A 17,974-nucleotide genomic window follows, 5' to 3' on the forward strand; every position below is an offset into this window, starting at 1 on the left:
TCTCCTGGGCAGGGCCAGGGTGTGAGTGTGTGGGGGGGGCAGCTTCCATGAGCCCCGCCCCGCCCTGTCCCGGTCCAGGTCTTCACAGCTGCTCTCCCTTCTGCATGCCCAGACGTGGACGAGTGTGTGCGGGACCCGCTGCTGTGCCGGGGCGGGAGCTGTGTCAACACGGACGGGAGCTTCATGTGTCAGTGCCCCCCCGGACATGCGCTGACGGTGCAGGGCCCCGCCTGTGAGGGTGAGCGTGCCCCCGGTGTGCGGGCGTCGGTGGGGTGAGTGTCGTAGTGGGAATGCATGTTTGTGCACGTCTGACGACGTACCCACATGTGCACATGTGAATCCGTGTACATCAGTCAGTGTGAGCGGTTGCACATGTGAGATGGGAGAGCTTGTGTGTGTCCGTGTGGAGGTGTGTATTGGTGTCTACACAAGAGTGATGTGTGGTTTGTGTTTATTTGTGGGTCTGCGTGAACTTGCGAGAAGTGTGTGTCTAAGTGTGGATATGTGTTTGCTCCTGGGTGAAGGTGTTTGCAGGTGAAGGGGTCCGAGGGTATGTTTGTGTGGGGGTCTGAGCGTGCAGCTGGGTGTGCATTGACTCAAAGGCAGGGGTGGGTGACAGGTGTTTGTGAGACGGTGGGAGTGCACATGGTGTGAATGTGTGTGTGTCTGTGATTGTGTTTGCATGAGTGTGTGTGTGTGTGTGAGCGTCTGTGAACCAGCGCGTGAGTGCAGATGTGCGTCTACAGAGGGCGAGTGTGTGCATATATGTGTGAGCCTTGTGAGTGGGGAGAGGGATGTGAGTGTGTATTTCAGTGCGGGCGTGTGCTTGTTCAGGAAGAGTGTGTTCCGTGCGAGGGTGTTTGTGCGTGTGTGAGAGCACTGGTGCACGCGAGTGTCCGAGTGTCTCAGGGGCCTGTAGATGGCAGAAGGGTCCGTGTCGGCCATCCGCTCACACCTGGCCCCGTGAGCCACGCGCTCTCCCCCACAGATGTTGACGAGTGTTCCCTGAGTGACGGCCTGTGTCCCCACGGCCACTGCGTCAACGTCATTGGGGCCTTCCGGTGCTCCTGCGACGCTGGCTTCCAGAGCACGCCCGACAGCCGGGGCTGCTCGGGTGAGACCACGCCCACCTGCCAGACACGGGGGGGGGGGGGCGGGGGGGGCGTAGCCCGCCAGCCCCAAGCCTGGCCCCGCCCTGTGGCCCCGCCCCTCCACCTCTGCCCTGCCTCCCGCAGACATAAACGAATGTCTCGCTGGGAATGGTGGCTGTGAGGCGCACTGCACCAACACGGAGGGCAGCTATCACTGTGGCTGCGGACGTGGCTACTCACTGATGCCCGACGGGACGACGTGCGCAGGTATGTGGGAGGGGGATCCAACCAAGCCGTCCCAGGTGAAACCAGCCAGACCCGGAACAGGCCACTGACCCTGCGGCAGGGTCCCTTGGGTTTCCCCTCCATTCCTGCCCAACTACAGCCCAGCCGCCCTCCCTGCTCCCCCAGACGTGGATGAGTGTGCGGAGACCCCGGACATCTGTGATGGGGGCCAGTGCACCAATGTGCCTGGGGGCCACCTCTGCCTGTGCTATGAAGGATTCGTGGCGACACTGGACGCAAGGACATGCGTTGGTGAGGAGCTGGGCCTGGGGGTGCAGAAGACAGCGTCTGAACACACGTACCAGGTCTTCCACCGGGAAGCACACAGCCGAGGCAGTCGTCGGGCCCCTTCCCTGTCACGTGCGGGCAAGGGGGATGGGCCAGAGCGTGTGGGATCTGATTCAGAGCAGCAGAGCCCCAAACCCTGTGCTCTGAGCACGTCCACCAACCCCTCCCCGGGTACCTGATACACGCACAGCTTCACACCCCACTTCCCGGGCTGCATTTTAAGATCACTGCACACTGAGGCGTCTTAGGTGTAACAGTGAGCAAGATGGGAAGGACACTCAGAACTGCTCCCTGAGCCCAGCTTGGGGACCCCGGGCTGCTCAGACCATGGTCATTGTCCTGGCCTGGCTGCCGGGCTCTGGGGAACAGGTGTCTGCCCCGTCAGGGCAGGGCTGGGGCCAGAGTGGGGACATTCCAGAAAGGAAGAGTGTAACTCCCTCCCCAGGAGACGAGTCCAGCCAGGTGCAGCTGGGGGTTCTGATTGCAGGAGTCTTAGGGAGCACTTCTGCGCCTCGGATCAAATCAAACAGGGAATTCTTTTACAGCTCCATGCCCTTACAGATCCACGTTGGCATAAAGGCTCGGACAAGGCCTGTAGCAGAAAAACCTGGCTCACTTCATTTAGCTCCGTGTGCTCTAAATGTATTCAGCCACAAAATCCTTTTGAGAACACATGCCGGATACGTGCCACAGAATACGCTGGGTCACGTGTTGACAGGACATTCTTAGTCGCCCGGTGGTGGAACCGGAAGGAGCTCCCCAGTCCTGGAGATGGACGGGGACAGCCTCAACATGGGGGGCCATGTGGCAGGCCACGCAGCCAAGCTCACGCACCCCTTCCAGTTCTTACCTGCTTCCTCTCCTGTCATCCCACAGACGTGAACGAGTGTGATCTGAGCCCTCACATTTGCCTCCACGGGGACTGTGAGAACACAGAAGGCTCCTTTGTCTGCCACTGCCAGCCCGGTTACGTCATCAGGAAGGGGGCCACGGGCTGCTCCGGTGAGCAGGCGGCCAGGGGTCCTTGGGTCTGCCCCTCCCCTCGGGGCTGAGTACAGCCAGACCTCATTCTTCTAGATTTGCACGGGTGGGGTCTTGTGTTAAAGCAGAAACAGGACCAGGTCAGGTTCCTCCGGGGCTCCCCTTGCACACAGCTCTGCAGTCCCAGGTGTCCCCGGCAGTGTCCCCAAGGAATGCCAGCCTGATGACTTTAAGCGACACGGGTGCGAACATTCCAACATTTCAGCAGTCCTTGGTTCAGGCGCCTTGCGCTGCTGTCACAGTTTCGTCCCAGCCTGGTGGCTCACAAGTGCGGAAGTGTATTCTCCCTCGAGAATGGTCCCGGGGGCCAGAAACCTGCAATCAGTGTGTGCGCAGGGTCGGTTCCTTCCTGGGGGTCTGAGGGGAGGATCTATCCTGCGCCTCTGCAGCCTTCTGGTGGTGGCCACCAGTCCTCGATGTTTCTTGGCTCGTAAACATGTCACTCCACTCTGTCTTCACCTGGGCTTTGTCTGGGTCTGGGTCCAAATTTCCCTCTTAAAAGGATGCCAGTCATTGGATAAGGGTCCCCACGGTCCAGGAGGACCCCATCCTAACTTGTTACATTTCCGAATAAGGGTCCAGTTCACTGGTTCCAGGAGTCAGGACTTGAATGTACCTTCTTGGAGGACACAAATACACAGTTACATAGTGATCTGAACGCGTGTTAGAGTCCCACGTTACAAAACGGCATCAAGCCCATGACTTTGTAGAGACTGTGGTTGATGTAAAATTAGCTTTTAAAATCCATTCGCTCAAGTAACAGTGCAGGGAGTGTAAAGAAATGACCAGTACCCAGTAGCTCACGTAGGTGGTGGGGGAACGCTGCAGAGGGTAGAAGGGCGAGGCAGACTGCAGACTTGGCTGCGGACCGGAGACTGGTTTAGAAGGAATCCTGCTTTAGAATGAGGACATATGTGTTAGGACCGTTACTCTCAAGGTCTAGGCTAAGTCTCTCTTGCTGCGATTTCAAACCACTGCAGGGCTGCTGGGAGTCATGCCTTTTAGGCTTTGGGGTTTTCCTTCTGGGCTCTGGGTGAAGGTGGAAGCTACTGGAGTGGGGGGCAGGGCTTTCTGGGCCAGCCCTCCCGCAAGAGGGTCCTTGCTTTTCCCCTGCTGCTGCACTGTCTTCCCACTCTGCACCTGAGGCCCTATCCCTAGGCCCCAGGCCTTGTGGGGGTGCTGTGGGGTGGGGGGGTGTCCTGCTGCCCTGCGCCTGCTCCTGATCCTCCCATGACCAGTTTCCTCTCCTCGCAGACGTGGACGAGTGTGAGCTTGGGGGACACAGCTGTGACAGCCACGCTTCCTGCTTCAACGTCCCTGGGAGTTTCAGCTGCAGGTGTCAGCCAGGCTGGGTGGGGGATGGCTTCGCATGTCACGGTGAGTGCCTGGGGGCAGGCGGTCTGGGCAGAGCAGCAGAGGTAGGTCGTAGGTCGGGGGCAGGTGGGGGAAGGGTGCAGGGCAGGGGTGGCTGGGCAGGGGGATGTCTGTGGGGGCTGGTCAGGGCTGAGATTGGAGGGCCTGCCTCCCTGCAGCCCCCCAATGCACACACTTCGGGGCTGTGGGCTCTGGGCTCCGTGTCGTGCAGACCTGGATGAGTGTTCCTTCCCGGAGCACCGGTGCAGCCCGAGAGCCGACTGTCTGAATGCTCCCGGCTCCTACCGCTGCGTCTGCCGCCATGGCTTCAGCGGGGACGGTTTCTCCTGTGAAGGTGAGAGCGGGACGGGGCCCGAGAGGGACAGCCATGAGGACTGGATTCCAAGGGGGTCACGGTGGTCAGCGGGCTTCCCGACCCACCCCGAGCCACCGCCCACACCACACGCTGGGGTGCTAGAGAGGACGTGCATTCAGCTCACGGGGCCACACACCCGGCCCAGCTGTCTGGGCTGTCTTCTCCCCTGGACTCCGGATGCATGGAGCCTTCAGGATGTGGGGACAGGAACACTCGCTTCCTTCCCCAGACCCTTCCACCCGGGTCCTGCATCACCAAGTCCCCTGTCTCCCTGAGCCGGGGTCCAAGTTCCCAGAGCGGCTTGCCTGCTCCCTGGAGCCCTGGGTGACCACAGAGGGTTTGACTGGGGCCATCTGCCCACCCTGTGTGGGTCCCGGCCAGCTGGCCCCCAGCCCTCTGCCTCTCGGGGTCCCGCAGACAGGGATGAGTGTGCTGAGGATGTGGACCTCTGCGAGAACGGGCAGTGCCTCAATGCCCCGGGCGGGTACCGCTGTGAGTGCGAGATGGGTTTCAGCCCCACAGAGGACCACCGCGCCTGCCAGGGTGAGGCGTGGGGCCGCTGGGCTGGGGGATGCAGCAGGCGGGTCCCAGTGAGCAGGGCACCAGGAGCAGGCTGCCGGGAGAGGCGGGCTGACCTGGGGCCCCCACAGATGTGGACGAGTGCGTTCTCGGGAACCTCTGCATGTTCGGAAGCTGCGAGAACCTGCCTGGAATGTTCCGCTGTGCCTGCAGTGGGGGCTATGAGCTGGACCACAGCGGGGGCAACTGCACAGGTGTGGGGTCAACCAGGCTGCAGGTGTGGGCGGGCGCTGGGCTCACCGACCCCTGCCCTCAGACCTTCTCAAATGTCCCGTTCTGCGGGGGGCTTGTCACACTGCCCCCACCGATTCCTGTTCCCATCGACCTGTTATCTCTTATCTCCTGAATGAATGCAGTGAGGGAACAAAGGTGTGCTCCCTCCACTGCAGTCGTCGGGATGGTCTCTTACTGTTGCACTTAAAACGGGGCTCAGCGAACTCTTCCAGCAAAGGACTAGCTAGGAAATCCGTGGCTTTCCAGCCATACAATCCTTGTCACAGCTCCTCAGAGGCCTTGAACCTGGAAGCAGATACAGGCAGTATGTAAATGAGTGGGCATGGATGTGTGCCAATAAAACTTTATTTACACGAACAGGCAGGGGGCCGGATTTGGCCCCCAGATAAGAGTCTGCCAACCCCTGGTTTGAAAACATGTTCTAAATGTTGGCTTTGTACGATAGCTGCACGGAAGCCAGGGCACAGGGAACTTTCTAGGGGCAAACCTCTATGCCAAGTGGAACAGAGCCGGGAGGAGATGGGGTTGGACAGGGCAGAGCAGCGCCCGAAGGCTGCTGTCCCCTCGGGCTTTCTTCCCAGGGGAGGACACTGCCTCGCCCCACAGCCCCACATCCGACACTGAGGGTTTCAGCTTCCCAGGAGGAAGGCGGGAGGGAAGATGGTCAAGGGAGGGCTCCCCACTGACGGTGCCCCCCTACTCCACAGATGTCAATGAGTGCGCAGACCCCGTGAACTGCATCAATGGCTTGTGTGTCAACACCCCTGGAAGCTACCTCTGCCGCTGCCCCCAGGATTTTGAGCTGAACCCCAGCGGGGTGGGCTGTGTGGGTGAGTAAGCCTCCGCTCCGCCTGGGGCTCTCACGGCAGGTGAGCTGGGCGTACCACTCGCTAACTGCCCCTTTCTGCCTGTTCAGACACCCGGGTCGGGAACTGCTTCCTGGACACACACGACCGGGGTGACGGCAGCATCTCCTGCACTGCGGAGGTCGGGGCTGGCGTCAGCCGCGCATCCTGCTGCTGTTCCCTGGGATGGGCCTGGGGCAACCCCTGTGAACTGTGCCCGATGGCCAACACCAGTGAGTCCCTGGGTGGGGGGACACAGGCGAGCAGGCCTCAGGACTCAGGGCGTCACCTTTGCTATGGGAGGGACCCTGAGAACCAGAGAGGGAGAGGGGCTGTCCTGGGTCACACAGCACGTTCTTAACAGTTCATTGGCTGTGCCTCTCTTGATGCCATCCCTTCTTGCAAATTTTCTGTTTCCATTCACTTGTTTCCTCGGTCCAGCAGCAAACCATGGGAGTTCCTCTCTGTCCTGTGCAAGGGGCTGGGGACCCAGGGAAGAATGAGCCACAGCCCTGCACACTGCCCCACACCCATAAACCAGTGGTCCCTGGGCTGGGGGAGTAGAGCAATTCTAAGGGTTTGTTTGAGGCTCAGTGATGGCCGTGGAGAGGAAGAGGGTAAGGGAAGCCTTCCCAGGACAAGGGGCTTAAATGAGGTTTTGAAGGATGAGTAGGAGTTTTCCAGGCAGAGCAGGGGGAAGGGTGTGTGATGCAGGGGGAATAACATGTGCAAAGGCCTCAGGTTCACATGCCTGTCCACCTGTTCAGGTGTGTGTGTATGTCTCTGTGTGTGTGTCTGTGTGTCCATGATGTCCATGGTCTGTCTTTCAACGGGGAAATTTGCAGTCGCACTGGTCTGCTTTGGGGTCAGAAAACATTTCCTCTCTCCACGCTCAGCCACTAGCACATAGTTCATCAGTTCGCATGGTAGATGTGAACATATTTATACACACACACACACACACACATGGCCCATCCTCCCAGATTGGCCAGGGTCTCTCCCCTGCAAAAGGCAAGGAGGTAAGGGGTTGTAGTTGGTGTAGTAGTGGGGTGCAGGGCCCTCCAGGACCCCAAGTCCTCTGCCCCCTCTGGGCTCTGCCCCTCAGAAGCACCTGTTTCCCTTGCAGCCGAGTACAGAACCTTGTGCCCAGGGGGCGAGGGCTTCCGGCCCAACCCCATCACGGTCATCCTGGAAGGTGAGTTCCTGGCAGACCATCCACCCACGTACCCACTGATCCACCTTCGTCTCACCCCAGCTTCACCAAAGCGCAGCCTTCCCGCCTAAAGGCCAGGCTGTGATACTAAACTGTTCCAGTTTGTGGTGATTTTTTTTTTTAATCCACCCTTTATTCCAGCTGTTGGTCTGTGGGCCCATCCTCCCATCCATTGTCCATCCACCGTCCGTCTGTCCACTCCTCCTTCCCCCACGCATCCCACCATCCATCAATCCATCCATCCATTCATCTTGTCATCGACCTATTTGCTTCTTCAGGCACTACTTTTTCTATGCATCCATCCATCTTCCTATCCAGTGGTCCCCTACCCAGTGACCCATCCCTCCACGCATGCAACCACTCTTTTTTTAAAGTAAGCTCGACATCCAAAGTGGGGCTTGAACTCATGTCCCTGAGATCAAGAGTCAATGCTCTACCAACCAGCCAGCCAGGCGCCCCTCATCCCTCCATCCTTTTATGTACAGGGGGTGATAAGATTGGAGAGGAGGAACCAGGTGGTGGATGGATGGATGGATGGATGGATGGTTGGTTTGGATGGATGGGAGGATGGATGGATGGATGGATGGATGGATGGATGGATGGATGGGAGGATGGACTAGGAAATGAAGAGAAAGGGGATGAATTCAGGGTGACACTGGCCCAAAACAGTCGAGGTGAAGCCTCCAAGATCAGCCCTGGCCTGAACCCTCCAGAGAGCCAACGGCTCTCAGGTATTCTCGAAGAAGCAGGTCGGCTCTCCTTGGCCCCCCCAGAGAGCCCAGGGCAGGGCATTGGCGTCCCCAGAGGCCTTTGCTTGGGCTTAGCTTCCAAGCGCGGCTCCCTCACTCCCTGACAGACATTGACGAGTGCCAGGAGCTGTCTGGGCTGTGCCAGGGGGGCAACTGTGGCAACACGTTTGGCAGCTTTGGGTGCACATGCCCCCCTGGCTACCACCTCAATGGGGACACCCGCACCTGTGAGGGTGAGTATGCACCCCACCCCCAGCCTTCCTCCCTAGCTGCACATCTGTCCTCAGGTGCTGGGTCCTGAAATGCCCCTAGGGGCCAGCTCACCTGCTTTGCTGCTGGTGGGGGGGGGGTGCGGGGGGGGGGGGCATCGGAAGGGCGGGGAAGGCTTCCTGGGATCCTTCTAGCTGCCCTCTGCTCTGCTGCCTCCCTCTGACTTCCTACCCACTCAGAAACAGCCTGGCTTTGCTGTAGCAGCGATGCCCTCCCTCCTTGGGGCAAAAGCTGACCGAGGCCCAGTGCTGGGAGTGGGAAGGGACAGACGCAGAGGGAGTAGCCACACTGTTCCTTCAAGCAGTGCTTCGCCTGCCTCCTTCCTGCTCGCTAAGTGCCTCGTAGTAACAGCCAGCAGGTACCCAGAGTCTGTGCATGTCACCCCTGCACCGAGCTTCTGCCGTTGTCATCTGTTCATTCACCACAGCCCCATGAGGGCGTGTTCCTTTTATGATCCCATTTTTCAGATGCAGAAACTAAGGCTCAGGGAGATAAGTGACTTGTCCAGACGCACTAGCTAGTAAGTGAGGGAAACCCAAACACCCTGGTCCTTGAGTCTGAGCTCTTCCAGTACAGTATTCCAAGTCTGTCTATCCATCCACCCATCTGTCCATCCACCCACCCATCCATCCCTTTATCTATCCACCCACCCACCCATCCATCATCCATCCATCCACACTCATCCGTCCATCCGTCCATCCATCCCTCTATCCATCCACCCATCCGTCCACCCATCCAATTCATTCTATCTCTCCCTTTCAACAATATCGATTGAACACCTACATGCAGCCAGACAGCGACACCAGCGCACAAGGACAGGATATCTTCTTTCTCAGAGCAGTGCTGCTTAGAAACTCAAGGAAATGGGGAAGGAAGGGAGAAATCTAAGATCAACGCACTGATTTCCATTGCACATGGAGGTGGAAGTTGTCACACCTTCAAGAATCAGAACCCAGATACTTGAAATACACTTCATTCCTCTCTACCTCCCCTGTCCCTTAGGATATCAAGGGAGAAAGAGAAATGCCCCGGGTAGCTTGCCTGGGTCGCTCAGTCAGTTAAATGTCTGCCTTCGGCTCGGGTTATGATCTCAAGGTCCTGGCATGGAGTCCTGCATCAGGCTCCCTGCTCAGCAGGAAGTTTGCTTCTCCCTCTCCCTCTTCCTCTGCCCCTCCCCCTACTCATTCTCTCTCTCTCAAATAAATAAAATATATATTTTTTAAAAAGTCCTATCAAAAATTAAAGATCACAGGGCCAGCAGACTTGAACCTGAATGTTGACCTTGGATGTGCAGCCTTGCAGGACTAGCAGTGTGCTTGAGGGCTGCAGTCCTCTCAGCCCTTCCCAGCAGTCAGACTCAAGGGATGGGACTTGTGCAGTAGCACAGAACGCTGTTCTCCAAAGGGCCCACACTTGGGTTAATGCTTGGCTGTTGCCATCTTGAAATTCTTCATGAGAATTCTTCATTCTATCTCCAACAAGGAAGCCCTGGTCTTCATTTTGCCATGGGCATGTTCTGTAGCTGTAGCTGGTCCTTTTCGAATGTAGGTCTCACTCCTGGAATTGCTGGGTTGTATGGTGATTCTGTTGACTCTTCTGTTTTGGGTGAGGAATTGCCAAACTGTTTTCTGCAGTAGCTAAGCATTTTACGTGCTCACCAGCAATGTGCAAGGGTCCCAATTTCTTCACATCCTCGTCAACACCGGTATTTTCCGCTGCTCAGTTATACTGTCTAGGGGGTGTGAAGTGGCATCTCATTGTGGTTTTGATCTGCAGTCCCCTGATGACTAATGACTAATGAGCATCTTTTCATGTGCTTATTAGTCATTCATATATCTTTGGATTAGTATCTGTTCATGCCTTCTGCCCATTTTTACATAGGGTTGTTTGTCTTTTTGTTGTTGAATTGTGAGAGCTCTTTATATATTCTGGAGCCTGGGTGGCTCTATCTTCAGCTCAGGTCATGATCCCAGACTGGAGGCTGGGCTCGAGTCCTGCAGTGGGCAGGGAGCCTGCTTCTCCCTCTCCCTCTAGCCTTCCCCTCTGCTTGTGCGTGCGCTCTCTCTTTCTCTCTCTCTCAGATAAATAAAATCTTAAAAAAAAAAAAAAGATCCTTATCAGACCTCTGACTTGCAAATAGTTTCTCCCATTCTGTAGTTGGCTTTTCACTTTCTTGATGTCCTTTGATGCGCAACAGGCTTTAATTCTGATGAGGCCCTATTTATCTGTGTTTTTCCTTTCTTCCACAGCTGTGCATTTGGTATCATCTAGGATTCATTGCCAAATACAGGCAATGTCTTGCAGTTATGCCTTTTTTTACAAATTTTATCATTTTAGCTCTTATATTTAGGACCCCTACTTCTTGGGAGTTAACTTTTGCATATGGTGTCAGGGAGGGATCCAACTTCCTTCTTTTGCATGTGATTTCCAACTGTCCCCACATGGCTTGTGAAAGAGACTCATCTTCCCCCCCATTGAATGGTCTTGGCTCCCCTGTTGAAAATCACATGACATATGGTTAATTTCTGGACTCTCAATTCTATTCTATGGATTTATATGTCTACCCTTGTGCCAGCGCCCCACTGTCCTGATTACGGGAGCATTGTAAGTTTCAAAATTAGGACATGTGAGCCCTCCCAACTTTATTTTTCCTTCAAGATGGTTTTGGGTATCCCCTGCAATTCCATATGACTTCAGGATCAGCTCTTCCATTCCGGCAAAAGTCATTGTGATTTCGAACGGCTTGCATTGAAACTGGAGATTGCTTTGGCAACTACTCCCCTTTCAACAGTGTCAAATCTTCTGACCCATGGACACAGGGTCTTTCCATTTCTATAGGTCTTTTTAAAATTTTTCTTTTCGTGGTGATCTTTTGTAGTTTTCAGTGTTCAACTCTTGCACCTTTCTGGTGAAACTTATTCCTAGGTATTTAATTTTTTGGACACGATTAGAAGCAGAATTTTCCAGTTTCCTCTTCGATTTCTCACTGACATGATAAAGGAATAAGGCTGATACTTGTGTGTTGGTCTTATCTGCCGCAATTATATTGACCTCACCTGTTAATTAGCCCTAACAGGTTTTGTTCTGCGGATTTTTTTTTAAAGACTTTGTTGTTTTTAAGTCATCTCTACACTCCATGTGGGACTTGAACTCACAACCCCAGGATCAGGCATCACCCGCTCTACCCACGGACCCAGCCAGGCGCTCCTTTGTCTTGTGCATCCTTTAGGCCATCTTACACATCACATTCCATGGTTGTGAGTTTTCGCCTGGATTCCAGAGTTCTGCAAAAGTTGATTTCATCAGCTTTTGCCAGCTCAGTAGATTTTGTGGAGGAACGGGAGCTGGCATTCCTCACTCTGCCCTCTTTGAGGACACCGCTCCTAGCGTACTGATATTTCCACCTCCTGTTTTTGCACAGCCTACTAGCTAAGGATGCTTTTTACATTTTTTAAATGGTTGGAGAAAATCAAGAGAAGAATAGTATTTTGCAGTATGTGAAAAGTACATGAAATTCACATTTCAAGTTTCAAAAATTGAGTGTTATTGGACCGCAGGCATGCTGATTTCCCTCCCTCCCTTTCTTTCCTTTTTTCTTTCGATTTTATTTCTTTATTTGAGAGAGCACTAGCAGGGCGTCGGAGGGGAAAGCAGGCTCCTCAGTGAGCAGAGAGCCCGATGCAGGGCTCGATCCCAGGACCCAAGATCAGGACGTGAGCCGAAGGCAGACATTCAACCAACTGAGCCACCCAGATACCCCGCCATGATGATTTCTTTACCTGTTATCTGTGGCTCTTCTCATACCGCAGGCACAGAGTGAATGGGTGTCAGAGACCGCTATTTGGCTTGCAAAACAAAAAAGTTTACTCTCTGCTTTTTGGAAAAATCTGCTGCTCCTGGATTAGAAAACTGATCAGACTGAGAGTCCTTTTTTTCCAAAAATACTTGATGCATGCATGGGATGCTTGCTTCCTGTCACCTCTCATTAGGAAGCACACGGCTGCCCCATTCTTGGTGATCATGTAATTGACTCATGGGCTCAGGTGTTATTTTTTTCTTACTAGCTTAATTGAAGTGAGATCTCAGTAAACTTTTTTTTTCCCCCACTTACTTCCATACTGGGTCTCCCCATATCACTAAGATACCTGCACCCTTTAAGCTAATCTTGAAACCAAGTTCAAGCCCATGATGAAGTGGCTCCATCAGATCTGGATCCGGGGTGGGGTTATATAAACAACTCCCGGATGCTCCCCCTCCCTCCCCTGCAGACATCGATGAATGCTCTGTACACTTGGACATCTGTGGCCCCGGGACCTGCTACAACACCCTGGGGAACTACACCTGTGTCTGCCCCGCGGAGTACCTGCAAGTCAATGGTGGCAACAACTGCATGGGTATAAAATATGATGACTGGGGAGACAAGATAGTTGTGGGGAAAGCACTTGGGTGTGGGAGGGACTTCTCGGAGTCTCCATGCTTTGAAAGAGTGCACAGAGGTGTGTTTAGGGGAATAGAGAGGTGGAGGGTGAGTGTATGAGTGGCTGGTCAGCAGCAGAGAAGAAGATGCAGGACTTGGGGGCTCAGGGCTGCCATGTATGGTTGTTCAGGTTGTGCACTGCCCAAAAAAACTAGACTATAAATGACACCTCATGTGTCTTGGGGGAGAGACATCAAGCCAGTTATTTTCAAATGGATCCATTAATGAGTTCTCAGCTATCTGGCTGTCTCTTCCTCTGGCTCGGTTATCTTTCATCCACACCCCTCTTCCTAACCCGACTGCAGACATGAGGAAGAGCATCTGCTTCCGGCACTATAATGGCACGTGTGGAAATGAGCTGGCCTTTAACGTTACCCGGAAGATGTGCTGCTGCTCGTACAACATTGGCCAGGCCTGGAACAGACCCTGCGAGGCCTGCCCCACTCCTGCCAGCTGTGAGTACCCTCCCCCACCTTCTTTCCAGCTTGGTCCTTGTTAGTGCAGTATTTAAGGGGGCACACCCTGCTTAGGGCACCCAGATTAGCCCTGATCCTACATTACTCTGATGAGGGCTGAAGAGTTTCAGTTATGTCCTAGTTGGTGTATGGAAATCATCACTCTTAGGGTGAGCAAAGCATCCTTCCTTCTGTTTTGCACATTTGGGGAATTCAGAATGGGTCAGCGAAGCCTATATTTGTGTTAAAGATCCTTGAGCAGGGGAGGGGGCAGACTCAGGGAAGCTCTGGTGAGGACTGCTAAAATGTTGGTTGTAATGAAGAAGGGGGTTCCGGTCAGGGAACAGCATGAGCAAAGGCCTGGAGCTAGCACTGAGCCCCCAACCACACTAGCAGCTGGAACGAGAGCTAATGGAATGATCTGGCAGCCGGCCCAGGTATCAGAAAGAGCCGAACGAGGAGGGCAGTGAAAGTGGGCAATGAGGAGGTTAAAGTATTAGTTCTGGGGGCTGAATGTGTCCCCCAAATTCATATGTTCGAGCCCAGATCTCCAGTGCAGTGGTGTTAGAAGGTGAGGCCTGGAGGAGGGGATTAGGTCCTGCAGCGGGAGTCCTCCTGAATGGCATGAGTGGACAGGGAAAGCAGGTGATCTCCACCACATGAGGACAGAACGGGAAAACAGCCGGTGTGAACCAGGAGGTGGCTCTCACCAGACTCCGAATTCTTGGACTCCCAGCCTCCAGAACTGTCTGGGAAATACATGTCTTCTGCTTTGGCAAACTCCCACCCCTAACCACCGCCACCACCACCACGCAGCCCACTCTGGCTAAGACAGGTGGTTTTCTAGGGCTGCAGCAACAAATGACCACAGACTTTGTGGCTTAAAAAACCCAGGAATTCATTTTCTCCCAGTTTTGAAGACTGGAAGTCAGAAGCCAAGGTGTCAGGTGTCGGAGGGGGCCATGCCCCCTCCAGACGTCCTAGGTTCGAATCTGTCTTTGCTTCTTCCAGCTTCTGGGGGCCTCTGGGCATCCTTTGTGTCTGTCCCCAATCTCTGCTTTCACCCTCACATGGCTTCTTAGCTCCGAGGCTCTGTGTGTCTCTCCTTTCCTTATAAGGCCACCAGGCTTTGCATTCTGGGCCCACCATGATCCAGGATGATGCCGTCTTTTTAAATTTTATTTTATTTTATTTATTTATTTGACAGAGAGATAGAGATCATAAGCAGGCAGAGAGAGAAAGGGGGAAGCAGGCTCCTCACTGAGCAGAGAGCCTGAGGCGGGCCTCGATCCCAGGACCTTGAGATCATGACCTGAGCCAAAGGCAGAGGCTTAACCACTGAGCCACCCCCAGGATGGCCTCATCTTATCTTGATTCCATCTGCAAGGACACTGTTTCCCCAAACAGTCACACTCAGGGGTTCTGGGTGGACACGAACTTGGGGGACAGTGAGTGTCCATCCAGGGCAGGGCGATGGAGAGGGGATGGTTACTGCGCACTTCTGGGAAGGTGCACATGTTCCGGGTTTTAGGAAACAAGATTGGGCAGACCCAAGCTTGTGCAGGCTGCGGGGGAAGCTGCAAACCGCCAACTCTGGTCAGGAGATTGTCAAGACAGATCAATGGTCACCCTTAAGTTGGATGCTGGGACTTGGGTATCTACCCGGATCTCACTCACCTGAAACTGAGCTGCAGGTAGATTCTGACAAGGCAGGAGTCCACGCCAGCCAGGGGTCCATTCTCATCACGATGCAGATGGAAGAGTGAGTGGGAGCCAGGGCAGGCCCCCAGGGAGAGATGGCAAGGGGGCACTGTGCTGCCCCGGTGGGGGCGGGGGGAGGGGAGCCCAAGGACAGTGCCATCAGCTGTCCAGTGCTAGCATGGTGGGTGAGCAGGGAGCCCCAGGAAGCCTTCCCTGTGGGCTGCCCTGAGTCCTCAAGGATGAAGTAGGCTTTGCTAGGGAACAGCAAAGGGAACAGCATGTGCAAAGTTCTGATGGCATGGCAGAGTAGGGCATCTCCTGATGTGTAATGAAATCAGTGTGATGGGAGGGCAGGAGTTACTGCTGGAGTCATAGGGCCAGAGGGGAAGGACTTGAGGTCCAAACTGAAGAGTCTACCTATTCTGGGGAGGACAGCGGGGCATGGGTGGTGGCGCTCGTGCAGGGAAGAGATGAGCGAGGCCACATTCTCTGCGTCTCTGTGTTGGAAGATCACACTGCCAGGTGGATGGCTGCCCATTGCCCCTCCAGTGCCGGTCAAGGCACAGGGAGGGAGAGGGACTAGTTATCGGGAGGCCAGATGTGGGCTGGGCTGCAGGGCTTGGAGGAGGCAATGGGGGGAGATCAGGAAGAGGAGGTGTCCTCCCTGGGAGCCTACAGCTCCAACATCCTCTGCCCCGTTCTCCTTTGCCCAGTGGACTACCAGCTCCTGTGTGGACACCAGGCCCCTGGCTTCGTCATTGACATCCACACAGGGAAGCCCCTCGGTGAGTGACCGTGGCCCCCCGCCCAGAGCCCCAGGTCCCTCTGTCCCCAGAGCCCTGACCTCTCCCTTCCACGCACGCTCACCCCATGCTCCCGCACTTCCAACTCCCCAGACCAGGCCAGGAGTCCTGTCACCAAACACTACCCTTTATTTGAGAGGGAAAAAAAAGTATTTTTATCAAGTTGTTACTTATTTTTTAAAATTCTGATAAAACACACACAACACGGTATTTACTATCTTAACCATTGTTTAGTGCACAGCTCAGGGATGTGAAGCACACATTGTCATGCAACCACCCCCACTCTGTGTCTCCAGAACTTTCCATTTCCCCAAACAGACTCTGCCCCATGAAGCACGGACTCCCCAGCCCTGGCTCCTACCATCTCCTCTCTGTCTCTGGGAACAGGACGACTCTGGGGACTTCCTGGGAGTGGGGTCCTATGGGATGCATCCTTCTGGGTCGGGCTTCTGTCACTGAGCACAATGTCCCTAAGGTTCATCCATGTTGTAGCAGGGTCAGAACACTTCCATTCTGACTACACAAGGTTCTGTACAGTCTAGTCCCCAAGTGCCACATTTTAGCTGTGCGGAGTCGAACTAACGAACCCATGTCCAGCCATTTTCGCCCCATGGAGGTGTCCTCCTTATTTGAAACAATCAGAACATGGCAGGTGCGGTGACTGTTGTCAAACCAAAGTCCCCTTCACACTCCCACAGTTCCCATGCCGTATGTCCCCCGGGGGTTTCTAGATCCTTCTTCATGCTTTTCAGTATACATAGTGGTCCCCACTGAAAATGTATGGCAATGTTTTCTGGAGAGTGTGAGATGGTATAATTCTAGAATGCCCTACATAGTGGTCAGCCACTCACCTTTCGTCAGCCGGCCACGAGTAGTGGAGCCCTGGGCAGGTTACTGCCTGCCATGCGGCTCCTCTGGACCTGCTTTGTGGCATTCTGTGGGTGGACCCGTCCCCCTTCACGAGCCCGTCCCCCCTGGATGGGCACTGGGTTCCCTTTTCCTACAGTTGACCCTTGAGCAGCGCGAGGGGAAGGAGCACCAAAGCCTGTGCAGTCAAAACTCCATATGTAACACTTGACTCCCCCATCACTCAGCTACTAGTCTGCCTGACTGGAAGCCTTACTGATGGGGTAAATAGCAGGTTAATGCTTATTTCGCACGTTGTGTGTATAATACGCTGCATTTCTACAATAAAGTAAGCTAGGGTCCAGAAAACCTTATTAAGAAAAGCAGGAGGAAAGTACTGCATTTCTATAAAAACTAAACACTCCTGCATCAGTGGCCCCTTGTGGTTTGAACCTGCACTGTTTAAGCGACAACTGTATACATAACAGCTTCAGTGGGATTTAACTCACACATCTCACACTTGGCCCAGCTCAAGTACAGTTCTGGGGTTCCCCGTGTCTTCACAGAGGGGTGCAGCCAGCACCAGGATCTAAGTTCAAATATCTTCATCATGCCAAAAAAACAAAACAAAACAAAACAAAACAAAAAAAAACCCTCCCCGTGAGCGGTCACTCCCCATTTTGTCCTCCCCCAGCCCCTGGCATCCGCTGTTCTCCTCTCTGTGCCTGTGGATTCCCTCTTGTGGGCATTTCACACCCCTGGGGCTGTATGGTACAGGTTCTCACATCGGCTTCCCTCACCAAGCTGCATGCCTTCGAGGCTGGTCCATGCTGTGACCCCCAGGAGGCACAGGCAGCCTTGCTGGGCCGCAGCAGGTGGGTTTTCATTTGGGAGACACACGCACCTCCTGCTCTTGGTCCCGCATCCTGCTCTCTCTTGGGTGGCAGAGGGATTTTGGCCACTGCAGAATCCTTGGTTCTGGGCTGCAGGGGTGGGAGGAGGTGGCCAGACTGTGCGGGGGTGGGGGGGGCGTGAGCGGGGAGGAGCCTGGCTCAGGGCCCCTCCGGATGCTCCCTGGGGCTGGGCTGCCCCTGACAGCTGACGCCCTCCCCAGACATCGACGAATGTGGGGAGATCCCCGCCCTCTGCGCCGGTGGCATCTGCATCAACCAGATAGGGAGCTTCCGGTGCGAGTGCCCCGCCGGCTTCCCCTACGACCACGTGCTGCTGGTCTGCAAAGGTGCCACCTGCCCGACCTCCCCAGCCCTGGGTGGGAGGCTGCTCCCCCACCGCGTGCGCTCCGGACATGTCATTTAAGCACCATAAGCCTCAGTTTCCCTTTCTGTAGAATGGGGCTCATGCCTGTCC

At 54.9% G+C, this 17,974-nt stretch overlaps 1 protein-coding gene across 1 annotated transcript in view; it reads left to right on the forward strand.

The window, feature by feature from the left end:
• FBN3 (fibrillin 3) overlaps positions 1 to 17,974 on the forward strand; it is a 57,071-nt gene that overhangs the window by 21,812 nt on the left and 17,285 nt on the right. The window contains exons 28-44 of the mRNA XM_032883468.1: positions 113 to 238; positions 989 to 1,114; positions 1,236 to 1,358; positions 1,503 to 1,628; positions 2,541 to 2,666; positions 3,960 to 4,082; positions 4,291 to 4,413; positions 4,852 to 4,977; positions 5,085 to 5,207; positions 5,955 to 6,077; positions 6,164 to 6,325; positions 7,219 to 7,287; positions 8,162 to 8,287; positions 12,593 to 12,718; positions 13,107 to 13,256; positions 15,671 to 15,742; positions 17,721 to 17,846. Of these exons, the coding sequence (XP_032739359.1) occupies positions 113 to 238; positions 989 to 1,114; positions 1,236 to 1,358; positions 1,503 to 1,628; positions 2,541 to 2,666; positions 3,960 to 4,082; positions 4,291 to 4,413; positions 4,852 to 4,977; positions 5,085 to 5,207; positions 5,955 to 6,077; positions 6,164 to 6,325; positions 7,219 to 7,287; positions 8,162 to 8,287; positions 12,593 to 12,718; positions 13,107 to 13,256; positions 15,671 to 15,742; positions 17,721 to 17,846 (2,076 nt within the window). The remainder of the gene's footprint in view (positions 1 to 112; positions 239 to 988; positions 1,115 to 1,235; positions 1,359 to 1,502; positions 1,629 to 2,540; positions 2,667 to 3,959; positions 4,083 to 4,290; positions 4,414 to 4,851; positions 4,978 to 5,084; positions 5,208 to 5,954; positions 6,078 to 6,163; positions 6,326 to 7,218; positions 7,288 to 8,161; positions 8,288 to 12,592; positions 12,719 to 13,106; positions 13,257 to 15,670; positions 15,743 to 17,720; positions 17,847 to 17,974) is intronic.

Source organism: Lontra canadensis, unplaced genomic scaffold, assembly GCF_010015895.1.
Source record: "Lontra canadensis isolate GAN:19392208 unplaced genomic scaffold, GSC_riverotter_1.0 scaffold88, whole genome shotgun sequence".
NCBI classification, from domain to species: domain Eukaryota; kingdom Metazoa; phylum Chordata; class Mammalia; order Carnivora; family Mustelidae; genus Lontra; species Lontra canadensis.